The sequence below is a fragment of the Ceratotherium simum genome, chromosome 3 (assembly GCF_057802395.1).
Source record: "Ceratotherium simum simum isolate JZ-2026a chromosome 3, ASM5780239v1, whole genome shotgun sequence".
Classification (NCBI taxonomy): Eukaryota; Metazoa; Chordata; class Mammalia; order Perissodactyla; family Rhinocerotidae; genus Ceratotherium; species Ceratotherium simum.
Genome location: NC_141902.1, coordinates 14,725,717 through 14,747,259, shown reverse-complemented (window position 1 = coordinate 14,747,259; position 21,543 = coordinate 14,725,717). Strand labels below are relative to the sequence as shown.

At 41.3% G+C, this 21,543-nt stretch overlaps 1 protein-coding gene across 3 annotated transcripts in view; it reads right to left on the bottom strand.

Moving 5' to 3' along the window:
* The window catches only part of SNX6 (sorting nexin 6), a 51,392-nt gene extending 39,381 nt beyond the window's left edge, over nt 1-12,011 (bottom strand). The window contains exons 1-2 of one of the 3 annotated variants that reach the window (XM_087422672.1): nt 11,958-12,011; nt 11,753-11,800 (exon numbers count right to left, since the gene is read on the bottom strand). In XM_087422672.1, the coding sequence (XP_087278798.1) occupies nt 11,753-11,800; nt 11,958-11,963 (54 nt within the window). In that variant the 5' untranslated portion in view covers nt 11,964-12,011. Of the gene's footprint in view, nt 1-39; nt 59-11,752; nt 11,801-11,957 lie in introns of those variants that run through there. The other 2 variants (XM_087422683.1, XM_087422677.1) reach the window with 2 other exon arrangements.
* Nucleotides 12,012-21,543: the final 9,532 nt, after the last annotated feature.

Here is a 21,543-nt window from a genome sequence, read left to right as displayed (position 1 = left end):
ACTTGCCTATGAGAAGACTTTTCCACTTATAATTCTTACCATTCTTAAATTTCATCCATTTTTCTTCCCCTTTAAACAAACAAACATTCTAATAAGTTAGGGTAATTTGGAGACATATAAAAGAATCAAATACACTAAAAGATATAATAAAGTCTTAGCCAGCTGCAAAGATATGAAACATTTTAAGCCTAATTAACTAGCCTGGGGCCGGCCCCATGGCTTAGCGGTTAAGCGCACGCGCTCCGCTGCTGGCAGCCCGGGTTCGGATCCCCGGCGCCCACCGCTTCTCCGGCCATGCTGGGGCCGCGTCCCACATACAGCAACTGGAAGGATGTGCAGCTATGACATACAACTATCTACTGGGGCTTTGGGGGGAAAATAAATAAATAAAATCTTTAAAAAAAAAAAAAAAAATTAACTAGCCTGCTTCAAATACTCTAGTTGTAAAACCCAGGACTTACTTTGGGAATCTCACCTAGGTAGCATCTCAAATTTCAATTACAATGTAAATGGAAAAAATACTGGAAGCAAATTGTATATACTCTATGATCTCAATTATATTTTTTCAAATGCATACATAAAAGGCTTATAGGAAGTACAACAAAATGTGAATAATGGATTTTCTTCTTTATATATTCCTTTATTCTCCCAAATTTCCACAACAGGTACGTATTACTTTTACAAATAGGAAAAAAGTAAGCCTTCTTTACAGAAATCCTGTGATTTATTAAAAGATGAATTTTGTGAAGTTTTTCATTAAATAGGGTTGTTTAACTTTATTAGTAATAAAAAAAGCAATATGGGGCTGGCCCATGGTGTGGCAGTCGAGTGCGCACGCTCTGCTGCTGGCGGCCCGGGTTTGGATCCCGGGCGCACACCGACACACCGCTTGTCGGGCCATGCTGTGGCGGCGTCCTGTACAAAGTAGAGGAAGACTGGCACGGATGTTAGCTCAGGGCCAGTCTTCCTCAGCAAAAAAAGAGGACTGGCATGGATGTTAGCTCAGGGCTGATCTTCCTCACCCAAAAAAAAAAAAAAAAAGTAGTAATATACTATTTCATTTTGCACTACTGGTTCTAGAGTGAATAAACATATAAAAAAATAAATACTGTTATATAAAATCCAATTTAAGATTCACAGAAGAAATTAATCACGGTTTAAATGGTGTGATACCATCTATGATGGCTTTTAATAAAAATTTTATTGATAACTTTAATAAATTTGTATTAAGCTAAATGTCAATCAGTAACCATATTTTTAAAAGTTTATACTATAAACTTACATGAAAACATTTAAAAATAAGGTTTAAAAATTATTGTTGTACTCAACGTTATAGGTAGCCCATTGTCTAATAAAAGAAATGAAATTAAAAGTTGCCTTGAGGTATGACGAAGTTTTCTTTTCCATTTTCCAACTACCTCGTTGCCTCTGCAATATTGGAAACAATATTGGAGAACTCTGTTCTTTGGTTTTTTCATTTCTATTTAGTCTTAATCAGGTCTTACTGCTGTCCTTACCACCTCTTCTCCAATGCTTACTTTAATTCTAGTTTAAGAAGTCTGTTTCCTGGGGCCAGCCCAGTGACGTAGTGGTTAAGTTCGAGTGCTCTGCTTTGGCGGCCTGGGGTTTGCAGGTTCGGATCCCAGGCATGGACCTACATAACGCTCAGCAAGGCACGCTGTGGCGGCATCCCGTATACAAAGTAGAGGAAGATTTGCACAGATGTTAGCTCAGGGACAATCTTCCTCAAGCAAAAAGAGGAAGACTGGCAATGGATGTTAGCTCAGGGCCAATCTTCCTCACCAAAAAAAAAAAAAAAGGAAAGAAAGAAATCTGTTTCCTTTTCTCTCTTTACTCACATTCTGGCCACTTTTAAGATGTTTATTGTGGTAGGCTAAACAATGCCTCCCCAAAAGATATCCACATCCAAATCCCTGGAACCTGAGCATCTTACCTTATCTGGCAAAAAAGGGCTTTGCAGGTCTGACTAAATTAAGGATCTTTGAGATGGGAATTAGCCTGTATTATCCAGGTGGGCCCTAAATACAATTACGTGTATCCTTACAAAAGGGAAGCAGAGGGAGATTTGGCACAGACAAAAGAGAAGGCAACATGCCTGTGGAGACAGAGATTACAGTGATGGAGCCACAAGCAAAAGATTGCAGGCAGCTCCCAGAAGCTGGAAGAGACAGGTAACTAATTCTTCCTGAGAGCCTCAGGGAGCGTGGCCCTGCCAACACCTTGATTTCAGCTCAGTGATACTGATTTCAGACTTTTGGCCTGCAGAACTATGAGAGAATAAATTTCTGTGGTACTAAGCCACCAAGTTTGTGGTAATTTATTACAGCAGCCACAGGAAACTAATAAATTTATCATACAGTTTTTGGAATAACATCCTTGGCATTTCTCCATTTCTTATGTTTTCATTGCCTATTCTAGCATTTCCCAAACACAACTGATAAGAATCAACCTGGGTGCTTGTGAAAAAATACAGAATCCCAGACTCTACCACAGACCTAGCAAAACAGAATCTTCAGGCAAAGTGCCTTAAAAACTGTATTTGGGAACACTAACTTAGATTTTCAGGGCTGTCTTTGTCTTTACATTCTATCAAAACTTCAACTCAACTAATAGTTTTTTTTTAATGATTATAAAAAATATTTTTGTCAGATTTCATAGCTACATGTACATTTTTATTTTCAGACTCATTTTATATTTTTAGCCATTGGTCTATCAATTTGGAAACACACCTTTCAGGATTTCTACATTTAAACAGCTGTTATTTCTGTAACTATGCATGGTGACGGATGTCAACTAGACTTATTGCAGTGATCATGTCACAATGTATACAAACGTCGAATCATTATGTTGTACACCTGAAACTAACATGTCAACTATACCTCAAAAATAAATAAATAGCTTCCAATTTAAGATTATTCCAAATTATTAAAATATTTCTCTTTCTTCCATTTCCCTATCCTTGTATACCAAATACACTGTTTCCCTTTTTTTGTTTTTTTCTGCTAGTACAACACTTGGCTTTTTTTTTATTGTAACTTTTATCAATAAAAATATTCCTATATTATATATTTACCACTTTTAGTCTTGGATTCTATTTTTTTAGGTATAGTTTACATACAATGAAATGCAGATTTTAAGTATATAGTTTGAAGAGATTTAACAAATATACAGGTTACACCCCTGTAATCACGACCATAATCAAGACATGGAACATTTCCATCACCCCCAGAAGTTCTCTCCTGTACTTTTATGCCTCAACTTCCTTACTTTTTAACTCTTCTGTAAATTCTCTTGTATGCCTTACTAAAGCATATTATCCATTTACATATCGCCTTAATAGCTATTAATTCCATTTACCATTTGTCTTTTTCATTCTTTTAACAAATGAGTTCTACAACTGATCTCAGGAAAATGTGTATGAACCACAAATGTGGTCACAGCAAAACGCTTATGGTGAGATTCTGACTCCTTTAACTTATCTTTCATACTAAGTTCAAAATATCAAGTAAAGTGTTCATTCTGGTTCTGCGTCTTCCTATAGTCAGTTCCTATATACACTTCACACCTCACATAATTTTTTCCATTTCCTGAGCCTAAGGAGAAAAGTAGACATAAAAAATTATTTTATTTGACAATAAGATTTGCTTCACACAAGTAAGGCTTTTTTTTTTAAGTCCTGTTTCTAATAACTAAGACGTATAATGGAAAATCCATCCAATAAAATAAAGTCATCCCCCACATCAGCACAAAATTTTCACTGAAAGCTAATGTACTATCATTTTTCATCAATTCTAGATGCATATTTTTCACATTTTAACATATCTGAAATAGGGATGCTTTTCAATTGATGGACAAATTACAGTTTAATTGGCAATATTTTTTCTTTGTTAGTGGTATATAAAATATATCTTTTCTAATCAATTGCACCTTAGATTTGATAAAATATCATATTGTAAATTTAGTGTTAATTAGATGAAATATACACAGATTCTCCAGGTGGATTTTCTTCTTTGTTTAGAGAAGTCACTAATTGTAGAGAGTTTTTATTAAGGGAAAGAGTCAAAGCAAACAACTTGTGATTCATCAACATTTAATTAACTTTCCACAACCAGTGAGGTCGGTTTGTCTGAGGAAATTCTAATTAGACTACGTTCACTGGTTTAATCCTTATCTGGGCCAATAAACTTTGTACTTTCTTTTGTCAGAGACTGACTAGATAAAACATTTGTCTCATGGTCAACAGAAAGACTAGGACAGAGAAATGGATTAAGTAACACAAATACGATATCATTATAAAAAATAATTTAAAGACACTGCCCTATTGCTGACACTCACTATTAGTTTACTACACTGACTTGTTTACTGTAAAGTACCTACCTTAGAACATTCCTTAAAAATTAGTTGTTTATCTTTTGCCAGAAAAGCAAATGTACAGAGACAGACGGATGGATGAAGAAAAGAAGGAAACTAACTTGGATTACTGCAACAGCCTCCCAAGCGGTCTCTTGCTTCTGCCCTTCCACCTGTTTCTTATACAGCCCCCGGAAGGACCCTGTTAAACTAGAAATCATTCCTCTGCTCAAAGCTTAAGGGGTTCCCACTTAGAGAAATGCCAAAGTCCTTACAGTGACCCACCAGGCCCTATAAAATCTGCATTAGACATTGTCTTTCTGACTAATCTATTATTCCTCTGGCTCACCGCAGCCCTGCCATATGGCCTCCTTGCTGTTCCTTCAACACGCCGGCTGCTGCCACCTCAGGAGTCTTTGCACTTACTGTTCCCTCTGCCTGGAACATTCTGCCCCCAGATCTATGTGCATGGCTCACTCCCTCATTTCCTTCATCGTCATTACTGAAATGTCACCCTCTCAGGAAGGCCCTTCCTGGCTACCCTATCGAAAACTGCAGCTCAACCCCCCTTCACCCCAAAATAATCCCTATCCCACCGTCATTTCCTGTCAGTTCTATGAGGACACAGATTTTTGTTTGTTTTGCTTGTTGCTATATTCCCAGTGGAGGCCCTCAACAAATACTTGTTGAATGGGGCCGGCCCCGTGGCTTAGCGGTTAAGTGCGGGCGCTCCGCTACTGGCGGCCTGGGTTGGAATCCCGCGTGCGCACTGATGCACAGCTTCTCCGGCCATGCTGAGGCGGCGTCCCATATACAGCAACTAGAAGGATGTGCAGCTATGACATACAACTATCTACTGGGACTTTGGGGGAAAAATAAATAAATAAAAAAATCTTAAAAAAAAAAAAAAAAACTTGTTGAATGGAAAGGAGGGAAGAGTAGCAAATAAGGTGGTAACCAGAACTGTTTTCAGGTAATTACAGTACAATCATTGAAAGACCTCATGAGACAGACAGAAGTAAATTCTGCTAAGCTCACTAATTCAGGCCAAATTTTACATCTATTTAACTTCTAGCCCAGTTATCATTTTGGAAGTCCTGTAATACATCATTTCCATTATTACTATGTGCCCTGTATACCCAGCAGTCAGATCAATGGTTGATTATACATACATTTTCTGGAAACTGGCTTTGGAACCAGATTTCCTCTCATATACCATACCAGAAACAACAAAACATTACTAGGGTCACATGATATGTCACTCCAACACCTTTTCTGCTGGCCCCATCAACTCCCAATGCTCTTTTGCCATACCTGGCTTGCAAATTCCCACCTTTAGGATCAATTCAACCATCAATTTTCTTTGCCTTTATAGTGTGAGTTGCTGAGTATGGCTAGAGAAAAGTCACCACTGGCATTTCCAACTAGATTTCCTCTCACATATCATACCAGAAACAACAGAACATTAGTAGGATAGTACCAATGGGGTTTACCTACGCATTCCCTCGAAGTCAAAGTTAATATTACTGGTAGGACAAATATAACACTTCACTCTTTAGACAGGATACCAATATGTATTTATTTAATAAACTTTTTTTTAGCACTTACATGCAAACAACTGTCCTAGGTATTGAGGAGGATATAAGGTAAACAAAAAGCCTTGCTTCAAGAAATCTGTTTGTTGTGAGGAAGACAATCAACTTTATGAAATAAAACATAAACTTAAGTGTTTCCCATTCTCTTCTCCCCACCACTTTTATTATGTGCACAATTTGACCTTATCAATACCTCCAGTCCTGCGACCTTTCCACATATCTCCAGGTGGTCAGCCCCTCTCTGCTTCACTCCTTTTGCAATCCACTCCATGAAATGTCACTCCAATACCTTTCTCACTGGTCCTGTCAACTCTCATTGCTCTTTTGCCATACCTGGCTCGCAAATGCCCACACTCAGGATCAATTCAACCATCAACTTTCTTTGCTTTTTGAGCTGTTGAGTGTGGCTAGAGAAGTCACAACTCTTTACCTTGGTCCACTACAAATTAATGGTCTCTAAATTAGGCACTTACAACCACTCAACAGTACTAAGCAGATCTGCTCAGCTCCCCTTCAGCTACTCCAAATTGTACTACCTCAACCCTCTACCACATTTCTACCCCCTACGCTCAACAAGTGACCTTGCTTCCCACATCCCAGAGAAATAAACACTAGCAACTGTTTTTCCCTGACTCATCAATAAACCTTTCTAAAAACGAATTTGGCCTCACCACCTTCTCTGCATTCTCTCCAGAAGTGGTATGCTGTGGAGGGCTGAGCTGTCTGTCCACCTGAGCAACTGATCTTCCTGTCTGCTCCAGGACCTGCTCACACACTGCTCCTCTAGTCAAGCTAGCCTTGGTTTCACAAAACCTTCACACAGTGAGTCCCTAATTTCCAAATCCAATACTATTCAGTCTGTGTGACTTCTCTGTGGTACTCTGCCTTGGCAATCATTCTGACCACTTCCTCCTTAAAACTCTCTCAGCTTCTGGGGACTCCTCTCATTCTCCTCCTACCCCTCTCAACTCCATTAATTAGACCATTTCTTCCCCCTGGCCCTTAAATGTTGGTTTCTCCTCTGTGCTACACAGCCTTAGCAACCTCAGCCATTCTTGACTAATAACTCCTAAATTTCTATCTTCAACTCAGACCTCTTGTTCTATGCTCCCAATCAGAATTTAGAGTTACCAACTAGATATATCTACCTGGATGTGTTCACTTATGAAACAAGTGAGTGCCTTCAATTGACTGCAGTGTCCTAGGTGCTGGGGACAGAGCAGTGAAATGACACGATCCTCATCCTTATAGATCTTATATTCATTTTCTCCTTCTCTTCTGCCCAGCCCATGTACTTATTCAGTCACTATACCCTGTCAATTCCATCTCCTAAACATCTCTTTGCTATGTCCCCTCCTTCACCCCCTCTTCCACTGCTTTAGTTCTACCTTCATCATTTCTCATCTGGACTGTTGCAATAGCTGTTAACTGGTTTCTCTGCTTGCTGAAAGGAAGCCTCAAACCACTCTCCACATCAGAGTAATCTACAATGCTATTTTCTAGGCATTCATCTTTCCCGGAGTAAAATCCCTCAGGACTTCCCACTGCCCAGAGTCTTTATCACGTGCTTTACACTCTTATCTGTACTATCCATATATCTACCTCTGCAATCCCTGCTTCTGGTAAAAACAAGCACTCCAGCTGGAAGCAAATTCCTACACATGCTATCCTCTCTGCAGGGAAGCCTCCTTTCCTACAAAATTCCTGATCAACATTTAAGACTTAGCTCATTTAGGAGACAGCATAATGGTTAAGAGGCCAGGACCTACAGCTAGACTGCCTGAGTTGAATCCAGCTCTTACTGGCTGTATGACCTTGGGCAAGGTGTTTAATCTGAGACTCAGTTTTCCTTTCCAAAGGAGGAATAATAGCACCTACGTCACAGGGATTTAAGACTTGAGTTAATATATGGAAAGTCCCCGGCACGTAGTAAACACTATACCAGTGTGTAGCTATCATTACATCTTCACTAGTCCCCCTCCCCCAAAGTGAACCACTCTCTCCTTTGTACTCTCCTAGCACTTTATCCTAAGTCCCTCACTACACAAGATGGTCTCAGGGCAGGAACTTTCTCTTCTCCCTCCGCCAACATTCATCTTCTTATTCTCTGCCAACACAATCTGTCACATTTTTATCTGAAATAGCTATCACTAAATGTGGAATGTGTTCAAGCTAAATACTGAGCAGGTACAAAAGAAAATGTAAACATCTGGGCCAAGTCTTAAAAGATAAGTCAAATTTCAAGTGAGAAAAAAACACCAGTCCACAAGACTGAAGAGCATGCATAGAGCAGACATTCAAGTCCAGAGGTGCTTGGGCAATGACAAGTAGACTAGATTGAGCCTAGAGTGATGGTGGCAGGGAGCATATTAAGAAATGAAGCCAGCCTGAAATGTTTATGAACAGTGTTGAATGCTAGCCTAAGGAGTTTGGACCTTGCTGTGAAAAGAATGGGGTCTCAGTCCTCTTGACCAGTGGTGCTCCGTGATTTAATCCTTTTAGTTAGCTAACTAGAAGTAATGTGAAGGCTGGATTGGAAAGCAGCAAGGCGGGAGACAGACACCAACGACAGGTACTGCTACAATTCTGGTTAAGAAATAGCAAGGACCTTAACTGGGGCCATGCAAATGAAAGATGCGATGAACAACATTTCCGAGGTGAAATTTACCGGCTTCCTGATTATTCTGATATGGGGATGAAGGATATGATGATGCAGCTTTCTTGGCTGCTTGACTGAAAAATGATGACATTAATGAGATAAGGAATACAGAGGAAGGAGCAAGGCTAGGAGTCCAGGAGACGTGTAGTTACTCCACCTGAAGTAATTTTGAAAATAATAAACATATTATTTCGAATTTGAATCAAATGCTAAGAGAATTAGGCCATCACACTGGCATCCTGTGCTCTTTTAACAAGCATCTCAGAGTATAATATGTCCAGTTCAAAGAGCTCATTTGTTTACTAAATAATATGTTATTGCCTTTCATCTGGGGGAAAAAAAACCCTATTATGGAGAGGTGTGGCTGAAGAGATCAAAAAGTGGCTAATGATTTTCAATATTGTGCTTTTCTTAAAGTCTGCTTTTTAAGCTTCTCACAGAACAATATTTTCTTAAGCCTGTAAGATTCTCCTCTGTTCCAAATATCAGGATGAAAATTTAAGGCTGCTTAAAAATTTCTTTAAAAATACTGGCTTTAATTTCGCTTACTTGCTGTTTTGTTTGAAATGCTTGCACTACTATTTTTGAATCTGTGATGTCCCATCTGCAATGCATATCAAATATACACTTTAGGCTTTTTCTCCATCAACTCTCCTTCTTAAAAGGCTGAACAAGACAATCTAAACTAAAAGTGCAATGCCTAAAAGTTCTAATTATGGCAATCTATTTCTATCAGGACAAACACAACACAAGGAAATTTAAACAGGCCAGATATTTCTGTTCCTAAAACAAGGAGGGCCGGCCCCGTGGCTTAGCGGTTAAGTGCGCGCACTCTGATGCTGGCGGCCCGGGTTCGGATCCCGGGAGCGCCCCGAGGCACCACTTCTCCGTCCAACGCAAGGCCGAGTCCCACGTACAGCAACTAGAAGGATGTGAACCTATGACGTACAACTATCTACTGGGGCTTTGGGGGGAAAAACTGAATAAAGAAAATCTTTAAAACAAGGAAATAAGCAGGATAAATTTGTACATCCATAATCAACTTTCAGTGCACAATGGAATCTTCTTGGGTGCTTGTTAATAGTTATCTGTCCTTCTCCCCACCTCATGAGATTAATTTACTAGGGCGAGAACCCAGAAACTTTTGTTTTCAAACACCCCAGGTGATTCTGATGCAAGTGTTTCAAGGCCACTTGGAGAAATACTCACACTGGTCTCATGCCAGAAACTTGGTTTAAAGTCCACCTCTCCCACTCACTGGCTGTGTGACCTCACACTACTTAGTTTCTCTGAGGTTCAGATTTCTCATCTGTAAAAGGCGGACACTAAAAGCTTCAAAAGGATGATGAGAGGATATAAGGAAACAATAAAGAAGTGCTTAACACAGTGCCAGCTATGATTATTACACACTATGATTAACCCAGTTCCACAGGACAAAAACAAGGAAGAACTGCACATGTATACATATTCATCATAACATTCTAAATGCTTTCTAATTTATGGTAATGTTTTTTCCATCTTCATATTAAAATTTTCATCTACAAGATTCTACAAGAACCTCCCGGTCAGACATGCTCTTTGTCTCCCTCTCCCTTTAATTTTGTAACTTTTCTGAAAAAAGTTTTTGGACACATTACTTAATTAGTTCCAGTTCCATAAGCAAATCTTACCAAAGGCATAAAAGAACACAAATATTCATCAGAAAATACTCTACTTTTCACATAAACATAAATATTCAAAAAATTAATACTTTTACTGAACATTAGTCAGATTTTACAAGAGCAAATCCTGTTTGCTTTTCCTGGTAGACCTCAAAAATAAGACACAAAGTTGTTATCTAAATAAAGAAGGCTATATGCTTTGTATTTAGAAAAATCAGTTTGTGCTATAATCAATTCCTCCCATTTCACTAAAGAAATCTGCTGGTTTCCCCTATTTAAAACCCCACATATAATTTATAAGTGGTGATCTAACTCTACTGTCTTATCCCAGAAGATACATTAAAACACACACTTTGTTTTAAAATTCATTAGAAACTAAAAGTTTTAGAAACAATCAGAAATCCTATTTGATGCTTTCGCACTAACTAGAAATTCTAAACGATCATTTTGTGTCAACTGAGAAATTTATCAATTCATTATTTATAAAATAAAAATACGTAACACTCTGCATCCTTCTTACCATTTGAAAGCTTTATAAAGGTCATCAGTTAATACTATCTCATACTTAAAAAACAATAATACCTTACAAGAATATTTTATCGCCTACCAAAAATCGACGAACAAATGTGTCTCTCGCATTATCTAAGATGAATAAGTAAAGGCAAAATGGGCAACTAAGTGCAGGCTGTTAAATGTGAAGGAACCGTGGAACCTTGCTGAGCTGCAATCATGTCAATGTTTTTCAAGTGCTCACTTGTACAAGGCACTATACAGATTACCACCCTTCAGCCAAGGCAAATGGGGGGAGAGAGAGGGAGGGAGGCGCTGGGGCCCTGAAGGCCCTTTCTGAAGTGGAATTCAATTCTCCTCAAAACAACACCAAAGGAACTCTACAAAAGATGTATTTTGGAGACATTAAGAAAAGTGAAGGTACCGTGGGCTACCAGCACTTTGCAAAATCTGGTAGCATACTGGAGAAGAGTTAAGATTCGGTGACTTTAAAATACCTTGCAAAGCGGTAATTTAGAACAAGCCTGTACACTGTTTTAGAGGAGAGAAGGGCCGGCAGGGGCGGGTTCGAGAGGTCCACAGGGGAGAAAATTGAAGGTGCCGCCAGGAAGGTCTGAGGATGGGTTTCACAGCCACCGAAGTGGCGGGGGCGAGGGTCCAGCTCCGGCCTCCACCTCCTCTTCGACACCTGCACCCCGACCCTGCCGGGCGAGGAGGTCCCCCGAGGGTCCAAGCTAGGGCGGGGCACAAGAAAGCGGCCGCGGTCCCGGGAAATCAGAACCGAGCGGCCCCGGGCGAGCAAGAGCTGCAGGAGGGCGGGGCAGGGCGCGGCGGCGGGGAAACCGAAAGCAGGCCGGCGGGGAAGGGGCGCCGCGCGGCCGAGGATCCCTCTTCGCACCACACCCCGGGCCAAAGCGTGGGAAGGAGGGTCTCGCGAACCAGGAGGCACAACTTACTCCGCGGTCCTCTTCCGAGAGGAAGTCGGGGCCGTCGTCCAGGCCTTCCTGCGTGGTCGGCAGGACCCGGAGCGCCGGAGAAGAGGATGGAGTGGGAGAAACACAAAGGCAGACATTAGTGCCAGGCCGGCGCGGCCCCCGTGCCCGCCCCGCGCCCGCCGCCCCCACCGCGCGCCCGGGACCCGGCGCCGGGCAGAACACCCACCATCATGGCTGCTCCGAGGCGAGGGCCGGCGCAGGCGCGCACCGCACCGCGGCCGAGGAGAGCCGGCGGCGCGGGCGAGGGGGCGGGGCCTCGGGCAGCCCGCCCCGCCCCGCCCCGCCCCGGCGCAGGGGCCGGGGTCCGCGAGAGAAGAAGCGGGGCAGCAGGGCCGTCCGCGCAAGGTCGGAGCGCCCAAGTCAGAGAGGGCTTGAAGGCCCAGACCCACTTGGCTGGGGGCAGGTCGTGCCTGGCTGGCTCTGACCCAGGAAGGGCCGAAGGCCACCCAGGGAGCTGTCCAGTTTCCTTTCCCTGAGGGATGCAGCGAAAAACCGAGCAAGCGCCCTCTGGAAGCCACATAAATATCTAGTCTTTGTATCGTGCCACACGATAATTAATCACAATTAATATCATTTTGCCTTGCCCGTGGAAGTTGTGGGAAACAAGAGCCTTCACACAGTCATAAGACAGGAGCTGTAATCAACTTTTACTGCTGGCGAGTTAATAACTACCTCAGGGTTTGGGGCGCTGATGGTTGAGCACTATAAAAATGAGCTGTTTGCATTACAAGAGTATTCCTTTCCTTTAAACGAGGAAACGTCCCGAGACCTACTCTGTCTAGCTGGATAGCACCGCACGGGTGTCCACAGGCACTTCAAACAGCAGGACAAAATCCTTCCTTAACCCCTGACCACTTCACCTATTACACATACACGCACACCCCGCCCCCCCGCCCCACACACAAACAAGCAATCCTTGTGCTTCCACTCAGTTAATGGCAGCAGCATCTTCAGATGTTCAGGCCAGAAATCTCAAAGTCCTGTTCAAATCCTTCCTTCCTCTCCCTCACTCTTCACACCATTTAGTAACCAAATCTGATGGCTCCTTGTAACTGATTATCTGCGTTACCTCTTAAATTGGTCCCATCCCTCCCCCCCAATTCCACAGCAATTACCCTCAGCATCTCTGGTCTGGACCTTCGTAATACTCTCCTAACTTTTCTTATTTCCGTATCTCTCACCTCCACTCTACACACTGCTGCTAGATCTCCTCCTAAGACAGAGATATTGATGATTATGCTTGCTACTCTGTTCAATAATCTTTACAAGTCTCCATTACATAAAAGTCCAACTCCTCAGCCTATGATTCCAGGCTCTCCACGTTTGATTCCCTCCCTCTTTTGCCAGGCCCTCCATCCTATCTTGTTAAATTGACGCTTTCAAAACAATAATGTTAAACTTATTAATAATCTCATGAGAACTTCTTGTAGCTTTCATTTTGCATGTAAGGAGAACTTAGCATAGAGAGGGTAAGTGACTGCCCCAGCAAGGGTTATTCTTCAGTATAAGGGGGATGGCTTTATTTTTTGTCCTTTGTTTCTTGTTTCCCAGCGCACTGTAGTAACTATGAGAGCAGTGTTTTTCCCTGGGAGTCATGAGGCATCCATCATGTGATGTGGGTGTAGTGTGATGAAGTGTCAGGAGGAATGTTCCAGTAATTTGTTGCTGACAAAAAGTGCTAATATTTCTTAATGATTTGTTTTTAGATTGAAGGTAATGCGTGTAAAGATTCACTTCCTAGGTGGAGAGAGAGGAGTGGAGCTACAGTTAATGAGCAGGATTTGTCTGTGGCTGATAGGAGGGTCAGGTGTGTCCTAGGGGACAAAGGTTGAGAAGTGCCACATAAGACCACCTCAGATGCCTCTGATCATTAACCAAGAGTTTTAAATTTCAACGTTTAAGCCAAGTCCAGAACCATTGAAATCCTCATATGCCAAAACTTTAAAATCACTAGTTATGAAAAAAAAGATAGGATTTAAAATGAGTAGCCAACTGAAATTATCAACAAAGACGTATAGTAATTACTGCAGTTAAAATCAATAGCTGAAAACTCACATGAGCAGGGAACCCAACCTTGGAATAATAAAGTTGTTCATTAATATCTGAGCCTTCCTTTCTGAACAAAGGTCTCAAGTTATATTTCGTGAATGATAAAAAGGAATTATCAGTAACTGATAATAACAACTCTCAAAAAGCCAGTTACAGATGTCAGGGAATATCAAAAGAAAAGATATTAAGGTAAGCTCACATAACAGATTTTTCTACTACTTATAAATCAAGAGGATATTAAAGCCGAACCACTTCTCTATACCTTTAACCAAATAATCAATTTTTCATCTTGTTTTGTTAGATTTCTATGAAATTACCTAGTTTTCATGAACAAATTATGCTGAATCACAATCTGATTACTTCATAGATTTAACTACATGAAAGTAAAATGTTATAATTGTGAAAAGTTTCCCAATAGTATGCTTCAAGAGCAAATGGAAGAGTTTAGAGAGGAGTAAAACTTCAGAGAATAACGAATGAGTTACTTTTAAATTTTGGAAATCAAAAATTGTATTTGTTTGAACATGTTTGTCAAACAAAAATCAAGTTTTTTTCTAGAAGAAAAACTTTAAAAATAGGAAACAGTAATTATTTAATTAGATGGAGAAGAAAACCATTTAATTCCTTTTATCATGTTCTGATCAAAGAAGTTTTCACCAAAATGTACCAATTCCTCACTTCCTCAAATTCTAGGAGATCCTTTTTTGTTTTGGACAACCTTTGGGTCCTAATTCTTCCCTCCTCCTAGGGAGTTATGCTACAACAAAGCTCTCTACAGGAAGATTGCAGAGCTCCATTTTTTTCAAGTGTGTACTATATCAATGAGGATGCCTTTAGCTGCAAGTAACAGAAAATATCAATTCAAATAAACTTGAGCAGTAAGGAAATTTATTAACTCACAAGAAAAAATCAAGAAATAATGAGGGGCGGGCCCCGTGGCTTAGGGGTTAAGTGTGCAAGCTCCACTACTGGCGGCCCGGGTTTGGAACCCCGGGCGTGCGCACCGACTCACCGCTTCTCCGGCCATGCTGAGGTGGCGTCCCACATACAGCAACTAGAAGGATGTGCAACTATGACATACAACTATCTACTGGGGCTTTGGGGGAAAAAAAAGGAGGAGGATCGGCAATAGATGTTAGCTCAGAGCCCGTCTTCCTCAGCAAAAAGAGGAGGATTAGCATGGATGTTAGCTCAGGGCTGAGCTTCCTTACAAAAAAAAAAGAAGAAATAATGAGTCTCTGGGCATAGTATATAGTATAATCAGTAGCTTAATGGTGTCACCAAGGACCTAGATGCCTTCCAACTCTCCACTCTGCCATCTTCAGTGACAACCTTATTCTAAGGCTGGTTCTCCTCATGGTCCAGTTTTAAATTTCAGATCCTGACATAACAAGCAAAAAAAAACTTGCTCAGAAGCCTCCTCTCCCTCCTGTAGACCTCTCCTATCTCATTGGATTAGAATTGGATCACATGCCCATCCTAAAGGGAACTGGAACAACCATGATTGGCTTAGAGTCTAAGCCTTGACCAATAAGGAATTACCTCTGGGGCTAATCATTCTGATTTTTTTTGTCAGAAAACTTTAGAGCATCTAAAATATTTAATTTCCAAAAATTACATTTTACTCAGATTTTCAGAAACACACTATAGTGCAACATAAGATAGAGCTGTGTTTTTTAGGTCTTAGAAAAAAGGATTTTACAAAATTTGTGGACTCTGTACAGCACATAACCCATTGTTTCTCTAGTTAAGAATTTCTGCCTTCAGAATTAAAAATATGCCTCCTCTAAATAAGATATTCTACTACTTCTCTAGGGTTCTCTCCCCCGCCCTCCTTTTTTTCTGTGTGTGTGTGAAGCTTTTTCACTTCCCCTTTTCCCTGTATTTTGGAATCTGGAATATTTTTTAAGGTTCTTGTCTGCAAAGAATGTTGATGACTCAAGATATCTCCAGAAAAAGTGACTAATCCAGAAAACAAAAACTCAGCAACTTCAAATCATTTTTGGATCCTCCCTCTACTCACAGTGCACTGTCATCAATACTATGTTTTCATCTTTTAAAGATTGAATTCAGGAATTGAGAAATCCCTTGTCGTCCTTAATCATATCACATTAACTGTTAAAGCTGGGTCTTTTTATTCTTTTGGTCATCTAACAGATAATTAACCTTAACATTAACAGTTACATTCACTATGCTGACAAATATGGCTTTTATAAATGTTTAATACCAGATGATGTCTCCTGGATGAAATTTCAAATTGGTAATTGGATTGAGCACTCTTACATGCAACACTGTGTGAGGCACCTCCGCTTTCAAAAAAAGCTCTGTGAGACTATTAACAAGTTTCTATAAACGTGCTTTTTGGAGCATTTGTTACAAATGCGCTCTGGCAGATTTTAATTGATGTGTTTTTTAAGGAGAAAGGATAGAAAATAAATTGAAAATTGTCCGTTCACACACACACATCTCTAAAAGTAAATACTGATTACCAGCGGCTGGGGCAGCGGCATGGAGGGGGAAATAGGGAGTGACTGCTAATTCATATGTGGTTTCTTTTTAGAGCGATGAAAATGTTCTGGAATTAGATAGTAGTGATAGTCGCACATGGTGAATATACTAAAAACTCCTGAATTGTACATTTTAAAAGAGTGAATTTTAGAGTATGTGAATTATATCTCAATTTAAAGAAAAAAGAATGAAGTGACTTTGGGGAATTTCTTTCTTAGGATCTTACACATAGAATTTTGAAGAAAGATCTTCCAAAAAGTCACTGCATTCTTTTCTGAAAAGATATCTGCATGTTTGCATAAAGGAGAAGGAGTAATGTATACAAACCCCAGGCCTTATTTGGAAAACCTGCTGCTTTACACTAGTGCTTTAATCTTCTTGGAGTAGTTTATCCCTTTAAGATCTATGAACCTGGGCAAGAACCATTTTCCAGCAAAATCTAACAGGGTTAAGCCCCAGGAAGCCTGTGAGGTGGCCTCAACCTTTGCCATAGGAGTCCCAAGAAAAGAGACATTCAGGAATCAGAGAATCCTTCCAGCTCCCAGAACAAAAGGCAATGGAGGCTCAACCATAGGCCCTGGGCACCCTCTTCTGTTTGTCTCCTTGGTACTGTTGCTCAGACATAGCTGGGCCCAAGGTGTCCAGATACATGAAGTGCTACATTCAGGAGTGGGCTTGAAGCAGTGTTTGGACATGCATTCAGAAAGAAATGAAATGGCAGGTCTAGGTAATCCTTTGATTTGTGGTGCTAAACTTTCCCTCTCATTATAGTGGAAAGAATCAAAGTATGGTCTGGCCCAGAAAGGGAAGCTGCCCAGATTTTGGTATGCGTAGGTAGCGTGAGGTCCTTCTCTGTTCTCACCGCCTGAACTGACTTCCCTTCTCATCTTTGCCTCTCCCAATCCTATCCATCCTTCAAGACTGGCCTAGGAGTTGCCACCACCTCCACCCCTTCTTGTAATGGGTAAGAAAGGACATGGGCTCTGGGGACAGTCTCCTGTGTTCGGATCCTGGCCCTGCAACTTGTAACTTTGGGCGAGCCATTTTCTCTCTCTGAGCCGGTTTCCTCATATGTAATATGGCAACAATAACGTAGTCTCCCGAGTTAGACTGCCTGAGTGTAAATCGCTGCTTTGCCATTTAATTATTGTGGAGGCTTGAACATTTTTCTAAACTTTTTTGTTCTTCAGTTTCTTCTTCTTAAAAATGGGGGTAATAGCATGTACCTGTCGCAAAGGAGGAAGTTTAAAACAATCCATATAAAGCACAGGGAGGAGCATCTGGCATATGGCAAAAGCTCAGATGTTTGTTTTAAAGATATTGTTATGATTTTCTTAGAACTATCTGTCCCACTCAAGAGATAGGGCCGGCCCCGTGGCTTAGAGGTTAAGTGCCCGCGCTCCGCTACTGGCGGCCGGGTTCAGATCCTGGGCGCGCACCGTTGCACCGCTTGTCCGGCCATGCTGAGGCCGCGTCCCACGTACAGCAACTAGAAGGATGTGCATCTATGACATACAACTATCTACTGGGGCTTTGGGGGAAAAAATAAGTAAATAAATAAAATTAAAGAGATAGTGGGGCCCCGATAGCCCCGTCTCTATCATGGACAGTAAACCCCTGGCCCCGGCTGATCGGACCAGAGGAGGACATCTCACTCAAGCTGGCTGGGCCAATCGCTTTCCTCTGCTGAAGAATATTAGCAGAGAGGGGCCGCCTGTGGCCTAGTGGTTAAGTTCCCAATGCTCCGCTTGGGCAGCCTGGTTCGGTTCTGGGCAGACCTATACCCTCCTAGGCGGCTGGGCTGCAGCAGGCGACCCACATACAAAGTAGAGGAAGATTGGCACATGTTAGCTCACGGCAAATCTTCCTCAGCAAAAGAAAAAAAAAAGAATATTAGCAGAGACAGAGTTGGAAGCAGAGTAACTTTAATGGCAGGGCCCATCATAAGTGGGAGGCAGCCCAGGATTCTGCTGCTGAGGTCCCTGGAGCTGCGGGGACCTCAGCCCTTTAAAAAGTCCGACGAGTGGCCGCCCGGTGGCGCAGCGGTTATGTTTGTGCGCCCCACTTCAAGCGCCAATACAGATCCCCAGGCCGGACCTACTCAGCGCTCATCAAGCCATGCTGAGGCGGAGTCCAATGTAGATAGAACTAGAAGGACCTACAACTAGGATACACAATTATGTACTGGGGGCTTTGGGGAGAAAAAAGAAAAAAAAAAAAAGCGGAAGATTGGCAATAGATGTTAGCTCAGGGCCAATCTTCCTCAAAAAAAGAAAAAAAAAAGTCTGATGATTTAACTTCTTGTGCTTAGTGAGATATCCCAGTACTCTTCCAGTAACGTCTCCTTTTTTGGTTAAGTTTTTGGTTACTTGTAAAAAAAAGAAGTTTCAATTAATACAAGTATATGTATTGTTAGTTATTACATATGTGTGTGTATATATACATATATAAAATTTTTATGTATATAATTTTATATAAATTGCATATAAAATTTATATATATATATAAAATTTAGTGGTTGAGCCATATTAGTTCAGATAATGCTACCTGCTTTAACAGATAAACCCAAAAGCTTAATGGTGTAATGCCATATGATTTGTTTGTTATTTGGAGTCCCTGCTACATGCAGATATTCCGGAACTCAGGCTCCTCCTCTCTTGTGGTTCTGCCATCCCTTTTAGGACAGTCATGGAGGCCATAGAATCCAGAGATTCTGTATACTTGGATGGGAAAAAAATTTACCTCTTTATTTTCTCTAGCCTTTACTGTAGGCAACAAACCACAGTAGTATTAGTAATACAAACGACTTTGCCACCAAGAGAAATCACAGATATTTTCATATTTTATTACAGTTGTTATGGAATCTCAAAATGTTTATGCTCACTACTGTTTCAAAATTAAGATGGTTCCTAGACCCAACACTAGATCTAGTTATTTAACATGTTAATAAAAAAGCACATATATTATTGTATCACATTTTTAAAAAATTCCAATACCTGTATTTCAATATGATTTGGTTTCTTTATATCCTGTTTTATGCATTTAAAACATTATTCTGGAATTCTACAAAATACCTGACCAGTACTCCTCAAAAGAATCTGTCAAAGTCATGAAAAAAAGGAAAGAATGAGACACTGTCATGACCAAAGGAGACTGAGGAGACATAACTAGATACAATGTGGTTTCCTGGATTAGATCCTGGAACAGAAGAGGACATTAATGGAAAAACTGGCAAAATCTGAGTAAAGTCTGAAGTTCAGTTAATCATAATGTACCAGTGTTGGTTTCTTAGTTTTGGCAAATATACCACAGTAATGTAAGATGATAACATTAGAGGAAATTGAAACTGAGTGGGGAATAGATGGAAATTCTCTCTACTATTGCAATGGACTGAATGTTTATGTCCCCCCCAAAATTCATATGTTGAAATCCTACCCCCAGGGTGATGGTATTAGGGGGTGGGTTCTTTGGGAGGTGATTAGTGCTTCCCACGAATGAGATTAGTGCCCTTACAAAGAGTCCCCAGAGAGACCCCTCACCCCTTCTGCCATGTGAGGTTACAGTAAGAAGACAGCCGTCTATGAGAAAGTGGACCCTCATTAGACATGTAATCTGCCAGCCCCTTGATCTTAGACTTTCAAGCCTCCAGAACTGTGAGACATATATTTCTGTTGTTTATAAGCCACACAGTCTATATTTTGTTACAGCAGCCCAAAACGGACTAAGACACTATCTTTGCAACTTCTCTGTAATTTTAAAATTATTCCAAAATAAAAGCTTTATTTAAAAACAAAACACAATTCAGAGAAGGGATTCGGGCATCCGTGGAGCAAAATGATTAAGAAAGCCTGCCCTAGAGACTCAGATGCTGTTGAACAAGGGCAGAGAAAGCACCAGGATCAAGTGCGAAGCTTTTGTGGGCCAGGCCTGGCGGCAGGAACATCACCTCTGCCCACATTCAGTCACGTGGCCCATGCTGATGCCCAGGGGTCTGGGAAATGACAGTAACCCCTGGGCTGGGCAGCGACAACTCTGCACTGCGGGAGGAAGGCACATGGCTCAGCTAGCTCGCTGCCGCATAAGGTCAAGCAGTGGAGTCACTTCCCCTCTATCAGGCAGGATTCTAATAGGAAACAGATGTCACACTCAAATTAAGAGATTCAAGGAGGGTTCATTTACAACAGGAAAAAGTTCAATGTTGAGGGTGGTGACAACGCAGGACCAGGGCCAGCAGAACCCAAGCCAGCAGAAGCCCCAAAGGATTTATATCTTCTTGAGGGCAGAAATAAGTCCACCATAGCAGTAGCATACATAGTAAGGAGTCCTTAATGGACCCTCAACAAATATTTTTAATTAAATTGCATTAAAATGGAATTAAAAAGCTGGGTATTTCCATAAAGCAAGGCTGATCTTGAGCAGAAAAGTTAAAGAATGACTTCTCCAGGCACAAAGACTTCAGTCAGACAGAACTGCAAAGAATTGCATCTGAGTGCTGGCTTTGCCACTTCTTAGTGAAGAAGGATTTGTTTTTTGTTTTGTTTTTTTTTTGGTGAGAAAGACTAGCCCTGAGCTAACATCTGTTGCCAATCTTCCTCTTTTTGCTGAGTAAGATTGCCCTGGGCTAACATCTATGCCCATCTTCCTCTACTTTATGTGGGACACCTGCCACAGCATGGCTTGATAAGTGGTACATAGGTCCACACCCAGGATCCAAACCTGTGAACCCTGGGCCTCCGAAGCAGAGTGCGCAAACTTAACCACTACATCACCGGGCGGGTCCCAGAACTTGTTTTTGTAAATATTAAAACAATGAATATAAATATGTCCCTAAATTTTTTTGTTTTTTTTTTTTTGGTGAGGAAGAGTAGCCCTCAGCTAATATCCATTGCCAATCCTCCTCTTTTTGCTAAGGAAGATTGGCCCTGAGCTAACATTTGTGCCCATCCTCCTCTATTTTATATGTGGGACGCCCACCACAGCATGGCCTGACAAGCAGTGCATAGGTCTGCGCCTGGGATCCAAACCGGCGAACCCCAGGCTGCTGAAGTGGAGCACACGAACTTAATTGCTACACCACCAGGCTGGCCCCAATATGTCCCAAAATTTTGTTCCCTAGCTTTCCATCTCTGGCCTGAGCCTAGAGGTTTACTGCCCCAGAGCAAGAGAGAGTGGTGACTTGCCCTTTGTTGCAGGAC